Source organism: Pinus tabuliformis, chromosome J (assembly GCF_031772625.1).
Source record: "Pinus tabuliformis cultivar Carrire ecotype Pingquan chromosome J, CPIR1, whole genome shotgun sequence".
NCBI lineage: Eukaryota > Viridiplantae > Streptophyta > Pinopsida > Pinales > Pinaceae > Pinus > Pinus tabuliformis.
In genome coordinates, this window is record NC_142295.1 from 1,479,095,307 (window position 1) to 1,479,110,493 (window position 15,187).

The following is a 15,187-nucleotide window of genomic DNA, read 5'->3' on the forward strand; positions in this document are numbered from 1 at the left end:
TTGCCACAAATAGGAAAATAAAACTGAATAATAAGATGTATAAGATGTCAAGTGATGCAACATACTTTGATACTAAATGCTAATAGTTGTCCTGACTCCCAATTCCTGGCTGATACAAAATCACAACAACAAAAAATAACAAATGTATCTCATGATCCATCATCATGAGTCATCTAGACTCTACAATGAGTATCATCGATCCCCTCTCTCCCTTTTACATGCAAAAGTAACAATGCTTCCTTTGGAAGCAATATGTGCTGGGAATGAGGTGAAAGGAGTTGGTGCTGAGGTGAAAGCCATGGTGAAAGTGAAATGTATTCTAATAACTACCTTCCTCTATGTAGGTAGTGGCCATGATGCACTTTCAATCTTCTCCTCCAAAGGTCTATTCACCGGAAGTGGACAAGTATCCTCCTCTTCCTTGCAACCCCTCACCCCTCCTTTGTTATATCAATAGAACTATAGAAACAGTACATCGGAATCAATCCGCACTCCATAATATCTTCACTCATGGCAATGAAAACATAGGATTTCCCATAGTTAGTTTGATAAAAGACAATGATGCACTCCTCAGTTCTTAATCCATAAATCGATTTACGAATTGAGTTTAAAACATAAAAAATAAATAAAAACAAAACAAAAATCAAGTCTTAAAGGGACACTGGTGTGAATGGGGTGATATTTTCCATCAGCCCACGATACTATCAAAAAATATCACAATACCATCAGTGATAACAAAATATCATGATATTTTACATTAAATCAATTCAATTTGTTTTATCGAGCTCTCAGATCCTGCTGCAAACCCTGGAGTCCGCACCCTACGCGTTCGACTACCTGCGAGCGTGTCCGCCCTCGGCCGCCCTGCTCCCTGCGGGCGGATCTGCCTGGGGCTCCCTTTATCCACTGTGGGCGTGCTGTTTAATGGAGACCTGCACTGGTTTTTGACAGGCCCGTCCCCTAGGGCTTGCGGTCATGGAGGCACTGGGCTCTCCCCAGGCGCCCCCTCATCCTCCTCCACCTCTCTCGCCTTCTGAGGCCGTCAATCGGCTTCTGGCAGGGCTTCCAAAGAACTCTGAAGTCTTAAAATTTGTCAAAAAGCTGGATGATATCCCATTGATCTCTCTCCCTCCTGAAACCCCGATCCAAGTTGCTTTGTCTTTAGCTGAACGGGCTCTCATCGGCCAGTTTACTGGGCTATGGCCATCTCCAAAAACCACTGAGAGCTGGGTAAACAGAAATTGGGCGCCGTTGATCAAAGAAAATGTCACTTCTTACTTTCTGGGGAGAGGATACTTCCTCTTCAAATTCACTGCAAAGGAAGATAAAGAACTGATCTTCCAAAACGGCCCCTACTTCATAGGCCCTCAGGGTTTGTATCTAAACAAATGGACCCCGGATTTCGATCTGGCAGTAGATGTGCCCAAAGCAGTTCCGGTGTGGGTTAGACTCCCGAATCTCCCAGTCCATTGTTGGAATTGGGACTCCTTGATGCACATTGGAAATGCCCTGGGAAAATTTATAGACCGAGCGAACAATAAGGACCAATATGACTGCGCCAGGATTTGTGTAGAAGTAGATCTGGAGGTAGGGCTTCCTAAGGCCATCAAAATAAATGTAGGAAGCTGGACGCATCTGCAGAAACTAGATTATGAGCAGCTGCCCTTCAAATGTCGGAAATGTCATGTCTATGGTCATTTCGCCAGAGGCTGTCCAACCAACAACGAGGCTGTCCAGGGAAAGGGGGATGGATGGAATCAGTGGCAAAGGACCTTGTTGTCGCGCGGATTGACACGACAACCCTCAGACCGGGGGCTGTCACTCTAATCCCCGATCCCTCCGTTTAAGACTGTCTCCCGCGGCTAAGGGGGGTAAACCCTATGAGAAGATGAAGACCAACTGCCAAACAGTTGGGCTGGGAGACACGATATGAAAAGAACTAAAATGACTTAGAAGTTAAAAGACCAGTGCCTTGTGGAGTTAATGTTTAAACGATTAATTACCATATGCTGCAGAAATATGATCTTATTAGGAGTAATCATTTATCATTAACTTTTATCAAATGAGAAAAATGCTTAACGACTTAGTGATACTCCAGCAAATTAAGATTTCGAGAGATAAAGTGCTTTGAATAATCATGTAAAATAATAACAAGAGACCACATTCATGCAATTAACCAGTGTTGATAATATCGCCGAGATATCGGCGATATTCGTAAATATCGCGATATTTTCGGCCAGACGAAATATCGCCGACCAAATATCGCGATATTTTCCAGTTTTTAAAATCGCGCGAGAATTACGATATTTCGGCGATATATTTGAAAATATCGCGCGACGACCTTAAATATCGCGGGTGAAAGTGAAAACAATACGCGCGGGCTGTATAAAGCGATTTTTGGTCTTTGTGAAGTCATTTTGGTTTTTTCTGAGCGCTGGAAGGTTGCTGCCAAGGAGGCCCGAGGGTTTGAAGTTTGAACGTTGAACTTTGAAGCCAATATTTGCCAATACAGGTACGTATCAGCTCACAAATTTGGTCTTCGACAGCAGATAAGGCTTGTTCCTTTCCAGCTTACAAACTCAGATTCTTGTCAGTGTGTTATCATTGGAAAACTGCCATATAAGCATTGCCGATAATTGCATAGCAATCCACAGTGACTGGGATCAATATATAATGGCATATGCTCGTCCATCTATAAACAATGCTTTTGCAACCTAGGTCTTGCAGCCCTGTTTCAATAAAGACAGGAAATTTCAAATTGCAGCATTGCAAAAAAAAATTCCCATAAATCTGCGTAAGGACAGGAAAAAAACATTGTTTTAGATTTCTATAAGACCATTGTTACCCCATCTTACTCTGGTTTGAAGAATGAGATTCCAGATGGTAAATGATTTTTAACTATTAAAACCCTGATAATGTTCATTTGTGGGTACTAGTGGGTATTGACATGGCACTAAACCAACACTTAAACAAGCCCATGTGGCATCGTTTTGTGGCCCCTGCAGCTGGGAACACACAAGGGGTCCCAGATTGTTATGTTGCATCTGGAATCTCCCCAACCGGTGGGGACCCCTTGGTATTCCCAAGTTTCTAGCACACCAAAGTCCATGGTCAAGGTTTGGTATTATGTCCAACAAGATGTCACCAATACAAGTCTTTTTCATTGTATTATACAATGTGCGTTGATGCTACAAATTTTAATTTCAATTTCAAATTTTCTCTTTCTTTCTCATGTTTTTGTATGCTTGAATCAAAATTCTATTAATAAATAGTTACGTCTATTATTTGAGCACTAGTGTTGAGACCCCAAAAACCTAGACGAGTGATTGTAAACTCGAATAAAAAACATCAATTGGAATTTGTTTTTCTATCTGTCAACAATTTAATATGAAGTCCCACATTTCCAAACATGAACCAGTGACCTTTCTCTTTCCAATTATGTAATGAAGGACCTTTATCACCACAAAATAAGTTGAGTTGCAGATAATTTCCCTTACTAAGCTTCATAAAATAAGCTTCGAGACTTAGAAGCCCACACCACTAAACCAACCAAAGCAAGCAACACCAAGATGAAAAAGCTGTTGTCTGAAAAGAGAATAATAACAAAGAGGAACTATTTTTTTCTGTTAATATGTCTGGTCTCTATAAATACATTCTTCTGTTAAAACTTAATATGTCTTGTCTCTATAAAATTTAAATACATTCTTCTGCAATGGTTATGGACCATAGTACATCCATAATACATACCTTGAATAACATATATCTAGCATATAAAAATGAAAATTTCACTTTACATTATTTCAGTATCAATTCATCAATTGAGTCACTGTACTCTTTGCCAAAGCAAGAATCCCAACTGTGCAGAACTGCCTGGGAATAGCTCAGCCTTGATCCCAAAGCTCCCAGTATTATATTGCACTTACAGTCAACTTGTATTACACTTCTATTCAGCATCAACACCATCTGCTATAGATATAGGAGAGCATAGCTCCATGCCTAGCACTCATTATTTGACATTAGGTGCAGAGGCAGGGTCAGGGCCTTCTACTACTAGGGGTAGGCCTGGCAAACAGCCCATCATGTTTTCCCGTAAAAGGGGGAGAGGGCAGTAGATAGATAGCTGCTAGTTTTATTTGTTATGCTACATGTAACTCATGATGATGAGATACTTTTATTATTATATGTGATGTTATTTTGTATTGGTTCTCCACATTTGAGTCCTTGAATGGACAATTATCAGGGATTAGCACGATTTGGTATCGCCTTTGATATATCATTTCTATTTGACATCATATATATCAGTGTTTTCTTCATATTTATGTGCCAATGTGTTTATTTCATGTTGTTATTGCTTTATATGTTTAAAAATCTGAAAAAAATGAATATATTATGCATTTTTTATGCTTGCCGATATTTGCCGATATTTTCGCCGATATTGCCGATAAGATATTTTCTGAACCCTCGCCGATATTTTCCCGATACCGATATTATCAACACTGCAATTAACCATCAGATGAAAATTTGAATCAGATTAAACACCAATTCCCACGTTAAAATTTTCAACCTCAGCATAAAAAAAATGATACCAAGGTAATTTTCCCGAGCTAAAGCTGAAATTGCAAAAATTTTTCCAAGAAATTTTTATCTTTTAATTTTTATTTTTTTTTTAAACAAAATTTAAAACCTAAAAGAATCTAAACAAAATTTAGGATTAAAATCTAAATCTAAAAATAAAACCCTAAAAGTCCCTTTTTATGAATTTTTATTATTATTTTTTTATATTAAAAGCAAAATTTAAAACTAAATTAAAATCTAAGTAAAATAAAACCTAAACTAAACTAAGGAAATAAATTAAAAGCTAATTAAAATCTACGCTAACCATTTTATTTTATTTGTATTATTATAACACAAAATCAAAGATTTATAAAACAAAACTAATTAAAACAAAACAAAATTTTATAAAACTAAATCAAACTCTAAATCTAAAGCTATGTGACATACAGAAATCCAATACGCATTATATGACAGACAAAAAAAATTTCGATTTACCTGTTCCGTCTGCGTGAGTGAGGAAAGCCCGACCCCGTCAGAGATTGAAACGCAGGAAACCCGAAAATATGCAGCTTCTTACGGATCGATACCTTCACCCGGACGTGTTGATAGCAGACGGCGGTGATTTGAGAAAAAACGTGAATCGATTTTATGCTTACCGTTTCGAGAATACTGCGTGCTCTTGAATGAAGACTAACCCGTAAAACATAAATTACTTCACCTGCGTGATGGCCTGATGATGGGTTCAAGACGTGATGACCTGCAACTGAGCCTTCCGGATAACAAATATACACTTCGATTCTGCTAGCTGACGCATGTAAGCCAAGCGAAATTCTGAGTTTGAGATTGATGTAACAGTTTTTGATCCTGGGCCGACGTATGAACACACAGTGGTATTGAGCCACGCTTATGGCCGCATATTATTTTCAAACAGCTGCGTGAACGATTAAATGAGAAATCGGCCCGATACTGAGGATATGAAGAGAGAAAATCGCAGCAAAGGGACAGGATATGGCTCAGGAGGAGACAGCGCGTGAATAGATCTCAGAACTCGTCCAAAGCTCGGCAGTTTTTTAGAGTTTGGTATCCAGATCGAAAGTAAAGAAAGCACTGATTAACAGGCCGAGAGGGATCTTATCTCACTGAATTTCTTCTGAAAAAAGAACTATGAAGTGCATAGAATCATTCGTCGTTCTTCCAACTTCAATACACAACGTCTTGATCATATATACATTAATCCCCACAATACTCAAACTCGTATGAAATTATACCACGGAGATCTGACTGACGCATCATCCTTGAGAAAATGGGTGGATGCAATCTGCCCAGATGAAATCTACAGCTTGGCTACGCAGTCTCGTGTGGATGTCAAGCAGGATCCTCTGAAATGTATGGTGCTACACCCCCAGACTGGACCGCATGATGCTTTTCAGAACATAGATAAATTGTTGTTTGAAGGGATTAAGCAGAATGATTCATGCAACAATAAAAAGATGGAAGTCTTGATGAGGAGCCTGCAATTTCAAGGAAATAAAACCCTATACCTGCAAACACAAAAGAAAACAAAACCCTAATTTTAAATCTCTATATAAGCAAAATTTGAAACCCTAGAACAGCTGATTAGTGTACAGATTTTTGGCCCTTTCACAGTCAGATCAGCAATAAGAACAGAAATATTTTAAAGAACAAAGATTTCAGATTTTCACTGTGAAGAACTTCAGAAAATCTCTCATGCAAATTAGGAAAAATAAACTGAATGATAGACCCAGGATCAAATCCAACTGCGCTCAGCAAAAAATGCTTGTGGGAGCTGGCTGGTTCAGTCGAGAACTTCCCCAAATGCCCACCACTTTTCTTCAGTTAGGGTTTTCTGCACAGCTCAAAACAACCATCAGTAAAGAGGGCAAAAATGTTGCTAGATCTCAAAAAGTAATGGAGATACCTGCCATTACTTCAGAAACCCTAACAACACTCAAACCCTAGCAAGTGAACAAGATAACTGTGCTCACAACACTCTACAATAAGCTATTATTAATGACTGAAAATAACATATGCAGAAAATTAAACAATCTCACAGCATTTCCAGAGAGTAACACCAGCAAGATTTGGACCCCAAAGTCTTCTTTTATTAACCAGAAAACAGATTACAAGAGAGCTTCTTCAGTACCAGACTCACAGATCCCATCATCTGAAATGACCCCTAGCACCCTATTTAAAGGAAATGATCCCAACGGCTAGTTCGAGTGATCCATGTCGAAATGATCTCGACCGTCGATGAGGATCAAGACATCTCTTAATCTCATCCGTCGAAATTTTTAACTTATTATTAAAAATAATATTTTGCATGCATTCACTTAAAATATTATTATTTTATTATTTTAGGGTTTTTGCTCTATTTTATAATTTTTTATTTATTTCATTTTTTAATTTTTTAATTTTTATTTATTTTATTATTTTTATTTATTTTCTCAAATGGATCATCGAACTAAGCCTTCGGAAACATCACCTAAGACCTAGGACTTAGGACTCATGAGGGGATTTAAAACATTTTTCAACCCTCAAAACACATTACATCATGATTTTTACAATTTACATCTTAAGGGGACAAACCCACTTAACATAGGCCCTCATAAACCACCCAGTTTTTGCGACACGACTATAATCTAGCAGATTAACACACTAGGATTCTCCTAAAGTTCTAATAACAAAATGCATCCTGGCTTTGGGGTCAGGCTGAAGGAAAACTCTGCCGATCGTAGATCGGTGAGACGAAAAACCTTCCGGGACGTAGATTATCATTAGAAAGTTAGGTCCACCTAGGCAATTTTACATAAATGACTCATATCTGCTAAGATTATTTACAATTCATACATGCAGACTGGGTTTACAATTAAACTGATCAAGCTGCTGATGACTGTAGGCTGGCACGGACACGTCGTTCAGGTGCTACCCCTTTCTGCCAAGAAAAGAGGGGGGGTACTGCATGGGTAGTTGACCGGTAGTGGTCAACATTTGGCTCTACTTGGGGACACATTGCTGCTCTGTAGGAATGTGAGAATCCAGAATCTGCATCCACGCAACACACAATGAAATATAAGTAGCGTCCGTCCACAAATCATCATATAACATTAAGCACATGGAAGATATAAGCTCTTCATTTATTAACTAATCTAGAAAAGCAAATCTAATCCTAAAACCGAAATGAAAATGCTGAAATGACAAGGAGTAGGGTTAGAAATACAGTACAAAGGATGCCCCATGGCATCAAATGTGTTCAATATAGTGTATACTGAGCATTTGCCTGCTTTCAGGCAAATCTGTCGGCTGCTTGTCGAATGTGCCATGTCCAATTCTGCATATGGTAGGACTTTTTCCTATCCGAAAATCAAGCTGCTCACGGCCGTCTAATGCATCAAATCTTCTTCTCATTTTCTTTCTCTTGCGTTTTTTCTTTGTGGCAGACTGTATCACTGATGACATGTAACTTTCTGTTTCAAAGCTATCAGATGAAGTATGTGAGATATGCGTGATATGTCTTTCTTTATCTTGCATCTGATCTTTATCGTTTTTAAGTCTATCTGGATCACCTTGAATTAACCATCTTTCAATTGAACCAATGACCTCCTCATAATAAGATGGAACTTGTTGCGACAAATGAGAAGGCTCCTGATCTATTGATGTCTCCTGGTTTCTCTCATCCTTTGACCATTGTTGAAAATTTTGAACCTGTATTTTAATGGCATCCATCTGACTAGAGTGTTCAACCTTTATAGTACTGATTTGCCTGGCATGGTTTTCTTCCATATCTTTTATTACTTTATCGTTCTTTTCCTTTATGTCCATCAAGCAATGCTGCATGGAGTTTATTTCTTCTTTGTGATTTGCTTGCATGGTGGCCAACTGATTATTATGATCAAACGTCATGATAGTCATTTCTTCATCCATAATTAATAACTTGTTTTGCATAGAATTAATTTCCCTATCATGATCAGCTTTCATGGTCATCATATTTTCTTCTAAGCCTGACATTTTGCTTTGCATAAATCTAATTTATGTTTCATGATTAGTCTTCATGGCCTCAATTTCTTTAGTATGCTGATTTTGCATGATCTCCATCTCCCTATTACGTTTTTCCAGGTGGGTGCATAAAGTTTTGACATCATTGATATAATTCGTTTGATTGCTTTCCATATTTTTCACCAGCATCATTAGATCTTGTATAATTTGCTTTTGCTCTTCCTTTTCATTGTCATTTATCCCTGACCTTCCACTATCATGGACTTGATCTGTAATAGTTCCAGTTGATGACACATTCTGATCTTGAAATCTTTCTTCAACAGCTGGATCTTTTATAAGATTACTTTCTTTCTTTTGCACAATTTTAGGGGCAGAAGGCACGCTGTTTGGATAACCATATCTATCTTTAAAAGCATTGATAATGTCTTGTAAAGAAGTGAAAGAATCCTTAGGAAAATTGTTAAACCAATTCAAAGCATCATCTTCTAAAGAAAGGACAAATAGACGCATTTTGATATCTTCATGATTAAATTGAGGGGGTCTACAATATATGATCATTATGGGAGTAAACAAGCCTAGATGCCTTCTAACAGCGATTGAATCACCACCCGAGAAAATAGGTAATTTAGAAATGGCCTCTTTCGGAAAATCATGGAGACGTTTAGTAAAACGACATGGTTTAAATGAATAATCCATGATGAATGATAAGGGATTAAAAGGATGATAGAACTAGATATCTGCTCAAGAAAATCAATAGATGAAAACAGTGGAGTCGCCACTTGAACAATGAATCTGATTCTAAGATCCAAAAAGGAATCACAAGCAGATATGAGGAAGGCTCCTTGTCTGGGAAAAATGAGAAAATGGAGTCGCCACCCAAACAAGAAACCCATCGAAGAGATGCTGATGATATGACGAAAAATAAGGCAATGAAAGATCCAAATGATAACCCCAAAGGTTGAATCTGCCAGCTCAAATGAAAGATGAGAAAGATGAGAAGATGAATGTCGATGAAACTCCAGGAACAGAAAAACTTTGTCCCCGGCAACGGCGCCAAAAAAGGTTGTCGCGCAGATTGACACGACAACGCTCAGACCGGGGGATGTCACTCTGATCCCCGATCTCTCCGTTTAAGCATGTCTCCCGCGGCTAAGGGGGGAAGACCCTGTGACATAATGAAGACCAACTGCCAAACAGTTAGGTGGGAGACACGATACATGATATGATAAGGACTAGATGGATTTAGAAATTTAAAAGACCAGTGCCTTGTGGAGTTAATGTTTAAACGATTAATTACCATATGCTGCAGAAATATGATCTTATTAGGAGTAATCATTTATCATTAACTTTTATCAAATGAGAAAAATGCTTAACGACTTAGTGATACTCCAGCAAATTAAGATTTCGAGAGATAAAGTGCTTTGAATAATCACGTAAAATAATAACAAGAGACCACATTCATGCAATTAACCATCAGATGAAAATTTGAATCAGATTAAACACCAATTCCCACGTTAAAAATTTCAACCTCAGCATAAAAAAAATGATACCAAGGTAATTTTCCCGAGCTAAAGCTGAAATTGCAAAAAAATTTCCAAGAAATTTTTATCTTTTAAATTTATTTATTTATTTAGTTTTTTTTAAAACAAAATTTAAAACCTAAAAGAATCTAAACAAAATTTAGGATTAAAATCTAAATCTAAAAATAAAACCCTAAAAGTCCCTTTTTATGAATTTTTATTATTTTTTTTTTATATTAAAAGCAAAATTTAAAACTAAATTAAAATCTAAGTAAAATAAAACCTAAACTAAACTAAGGAAATAAATTAAAAGCTAATTAAAATCTACACTAACCATTTTATTTTATTTGTATTATTATAAAACAAAATCAAAGATTTATAAAACAAAACTAAATTTTATAAAACTAAATCAAACTCTAAATCTAAAGCTACGTGACATACAGAAATCCAATACGCATTATATGACAGACAAAAAAATTTCGATTTACCTGTTCCGTCTGCGTGAGTGAGGAAAGCCCGACCCCGTCAGAGATTGAAACGCAGGAAACCCGAAAATATGCAGCTTCTTACGGATCGATACCTTCACCCGGACATGTTGATAGCAGACGGCGGTGATTTGAGAAAAAACGTGAATCGATTTTATGCTTACCGTTTCAAGAATACTGCGTGCTCTTGAATGAAGACTAACCCGTAAAACATAAATTACTTCACCTGCTTGATGGCCTGATGATGGGTTCAAGACGTGATGACCTGCAACTGAGCCTTCCGGATAACAAATATACACTTCGATTCTGCTAGCTGACGCATGTAAGCCAAGCGAAATTCTGAGTTTGAGATTGATGCAACAGTTTTTGATCCTGGGCCGACGTATGAACACACAGTGGTATTGAGCCACGCTTATGGCCGCATATTATTTTCAAACAGCTGCGTGAACGATTAAATGAGAAATCGGCCCGATACTGAGGATATGAAGAGAGAAAATCGCAGCAAAGGGACAGGATATGGCTCAGGAGGAGACAGTGCGTGAATAGATCTCAGAACTCGTCCAAAGCTCGGCAGTTTTTTAGAGTTTGGTATCCAGATCGAAAGCAAAGAAAGCGCTGATTAACAGGTCGGGAGGGATCTTATCTCACTGAATTTCTTCTGAAAAAAGAACTATGAAGTGCATAGAATCATTCGCCGTTCTTCCAACTTCAATACACAGCGTCTTGATCATATATACATTAATCCCCACAATACTCAAACTCGTATGAAATTATACCACGGAGATCTGACTGACGCATCATCCCTGAGAAAATGGGTGGATGCAATCTGCCCAGATGAAATCTACAGCCTGGCTACGCAGTCTCGTGTGGATGTCAAGCAGGATCCTCTGAAATGTATGGTGCTACACCCCCAGACTGGACCGCATGATGCTTTTCAGAACATAGATAAATTGTTGTTTGAAGGGATTAAGCAGAATGATTCATGCAACAATAAAAAGATGGCAGTCTTGATGAGGAGCTTGCAATTTCAAGGAAATAAAACCCTATACCTGCAAACACAAAAGAAAACAAAACCCTAATTTTAAATCTATATATAAGCAAAATTTGAAACCCTAGAACAGCTGATTAATGTACAGATTTTTGGCCCTTTCACAGCCAGATTCAGCAATAAGAACAGAAATATTTTAAAGAACAAAGATTTCAGATTTTCACTGTGAAGAACTTCAGAAAATCTCTCATGCAAATTAGGAAAAATAAACTGAATGATAGACCCAGGATCAAATCCAACTGCGCTCAGCAAAAAATGCTTGTGGGAGTTGGCTGGTTCAGCCGAGAACTTCCCCAAACGCCCACCACTTTTCTTCAGTTAGGGTTTTCTGCACAGCTCAAAACAACCATCAGTAAAGAGGGCAAAAATGTTGCTAGATCTCAAAAAGTAATGGAGATACCTGCCATTACTTCAGAAACCCTAACAACACTCAAACCCTAGCAAGTGAACAAGATAACTGTGCTCACAACACTCTACAATAAGCTATTATTAATGACTGAAAATAACATATACAGAAAATTAAACAATCTCACAGCATTTCCAGAGAGTAAAACCAGCAAGATTTGGACCCCAAAGTCTTCTTTTATTAACCAGAAAACAGATTACAAGAGAGCTTCTTCAGTACCAGACTCACAGATCCCATCATCTGAAATGACCCCTAGCACCCTATTTAAAGGAAATGATCCCAACGGCTAGTTCGAGTGATCCATGTCGAAATGATCTCGACCGTCGATGAGGATCAAGACATCTCTTAATCTCATCCATCGAAATTTTTAACTTATTATTAAAAATAATATTTTGCATGCATTCACTTTAAATATTATTATTTTATTATTTTAGGGTTTTTGCTCTATTTTATATTATTTTTTATTTATTTCATTTTTTAATTTTTTAATTTTTATTTATTTTATTATTTTTATTTATTTTCTCAAATGGATCATCGAACTAAGCCTTCGGAAACATCACCTAGGACCTAGGACTTAGGACTCATGAGGGGATTTAAAACATTTTTCAACCCTCAAAACACATTACATCATGATTTTTACAATTTACATCTTAAGGGGACAAACCCACTTAACATAGGCCCTCATAAACCACCCAGTTTCTGCGACACAACTATAATCTAGCAGATTAACACACTAGGATTCTCCTAAAGTTCTAATAACAAAATGCATCCCGGCTTTGGGGTCAAGCTGAAGGAAAACTCTGCCGATCGTAGATCGGTGAGACGAAAAACCTTTCGGGACGTAGATTATCATTAGAAAGTTAGGTCCACCTAAGCAATTTTACATAAACGACTCATATCTGCTAAGATTATTTACAATTCATACATGCAGACTGGGTTTACAATTAAACTGATCAAGTTGCTGATGACTGCAGGCTGGCACGGACACGTCGTTCAGGTGCTACCCCTTTCTGCCAAGAAAAGAGGGGGGGTACTGCATGGGTAGTTGACCGGTAGTGGTCAACAGACCTCATCAGTCTTCTGCCCAACATGTCCTGACTAATCCAACTTCAGAAAATATGTTCGACCCTCTCAGCTCGCAACCAGAGAAAACCCAGGAGATAGAGATCCAAAAGGAGACAGAAGCTACTCAAGAGATCGAGAATCAAAAACCAGGCTCTCCAAGCAAAGGTACATCTTCAGCCTCCCTCAAAGGTACAAGCGTTGAAAACCCCAAAGGTAAGAATTTAGAAGATAATGAAGAAGAGCAGAACACGGATGAGTCAAAGGAGGAAGGAGAAATAGGAGAGTCCCAAACCTCGGTAAGAAGATCTACGAGAGGCCGTAAAACGGACAGGGAAAAAAGAGAGGAGGAGACATACAAGGAAACATTACAAGGTAGCCAGCCAACTCTGGAAAAATTGCTAGCCTCAAAACCTAGGATGCCGAAAAGCCAGCCCCAAGGCTCCAAGGGAGCCCATCAGAAACATAAATAATGAAGGTCATCTCCTGGAATTGCAGAGGTATGGGGAGTAAAGTCAAGGAAGAAGCCATGAGAAGCCTGATAAGAACAGAAACTCCAGACATACTTCTAGTCCAGGAGACTAAGCTGGAAGGCATAGTCTTCCTTCAAGCAAGCAAGAAACTTTGGTTTAAAAGTGAAGCAAGAGCAGTCTCTGCCAGGGGCGCCTCGGGAGGGATTGGCACTCTATGAAATGCAAATAAATTTGTAGCCATCGTGAGGCTAGCAATACTCATTGGTTGCTGCTGAAAATGCAGAATTTGGATACTAAAGAAATACACTGCATCTTCAATGTATACTCTCCAGTTAGTGCGGGGGAATAAAAGGTTTGTTGGGACTCGATAAGACATCAAGCAGACTTAATGAACCTGGAAAATATTATTATTGCTGGAGATCTCAATATCACCCTTCACTCGTCTGAAAAAAGGGGAGGTAGTGCAGTCTGAGATCCGGCAAGGGAATGGGCGGAGGATCTCATGCAAGACTGGGACTTGCTGGATATCAAGCCTTCTTTCGGTAAGTATTCTTGGTCCAATAAAAGAATAGGCCTTGGTCATATTGTTGCCAGATTAGACAATTTTTTCATTCAAAGCTCCTACTTGTTGCTTGGCTTAGAGCCCAGAATGCACATCCTTGCTAACAGTGTTTCGGATCATAAACCTATAAAACTAGATCTACTAGCCCATCTTGATCTGGGTCCTATTCCCTTTAGATTCAGTCCCCTCTGGGTCAAGGATCCAGACTTCATGCAATTAGTCAAGGATTGTTGGAATCAACCTGTTAAAGGATCTCCCTTCTATATCTGGGAAGAAAAGCTCAAAAGGGTAAAAGGAGCTCTAAAAAGACGGGCCAAAAACCTATCCAAACCTGATATAGAAAGAAAAAATATTAAAGTCTCCCTTGCCACTCATCAAACGCATATGGAGAATGCTATTATTACAGAGGAACTTCTGGATCAAGAGGCCCATCTGCAACAGCGCTATCATAAGGCCTATTTAGCTAAAGAGGAATACAGGAGATTAAAATCTCGAAATCTCTGGCTCAAAGCAGGGGACAGAAATACTGCTTTTTTCCATAAACAATTGCAGATCCGAAAATGCTTCAATACTATCTCTGAGATTAAGGAGGACAACGACACCTATAAGGAGTTTGCAGATATTAAGAAGGCGGCCTACACCCATTTTCTAAAACTGTACAGTGAAGAAAAGGATCAACAACAATCCCCAGATTTGTTAGACTCTATTCCATCTGCAATTTCTCCTCGTATGAACGAAATCTTGGAGGCCAAAGTCACTAAAGACGAAATTAAAAAAGCCCTTTATGATATGGATCCGGACAAGGCCCCTGGGCCGGATGGCTTCTCTGCCAGATTTCTCCAAGTCTGCTAGCCGGCTGTTGAAAAGGACCTACTCAAAATGATTTGAAAGTCACAAAACACTCAAAAAATAGGCGGCAGCACAAATTCTGCCTTCTTAGCTCTCATACCTAAGGAAAAAGGCGCCAGCAACTTCAATAGATTCCGCCCGATTTCCTTATGCAATATTGGGTACAAACTAATCACAAAAGTAATAGCAAATAGACTGAAGCACATTCTTCCCA

At 38.4% G+C, this 15,187-nt stretch overlaps 2 protein-coding genes across 2 annotated transcripts in view; one reads left to right on the top strand and one right to left on the bottom strand.

The window, feature by feature from the left end:
- The window catches only part of LOC149232970 (2-alkenal reductase (NADP(+)-dependent)-like), a 190,626-nt gene that overhangs the window by 153,618 nt on the left and 21,821 nt on the right, over positions 1-15,187 (bottom strand). The gene's annotated exons all lie outside the window — the stretch shown is intronic.
- On the top strand, positions 976-2,636 carry LOC149232973 (uncharacterized). The gene is made up of 2 exons (XM_089382061.1): positions 976-1,763; positions 2,513-2,636. The coding sequence occupies exons 1-2, from the start codon at positions 976-978 to the stop codon at positions 2,634-2,636; spliced, it is 912 nt and encodes a 303-aa protein (XP_089238187.1).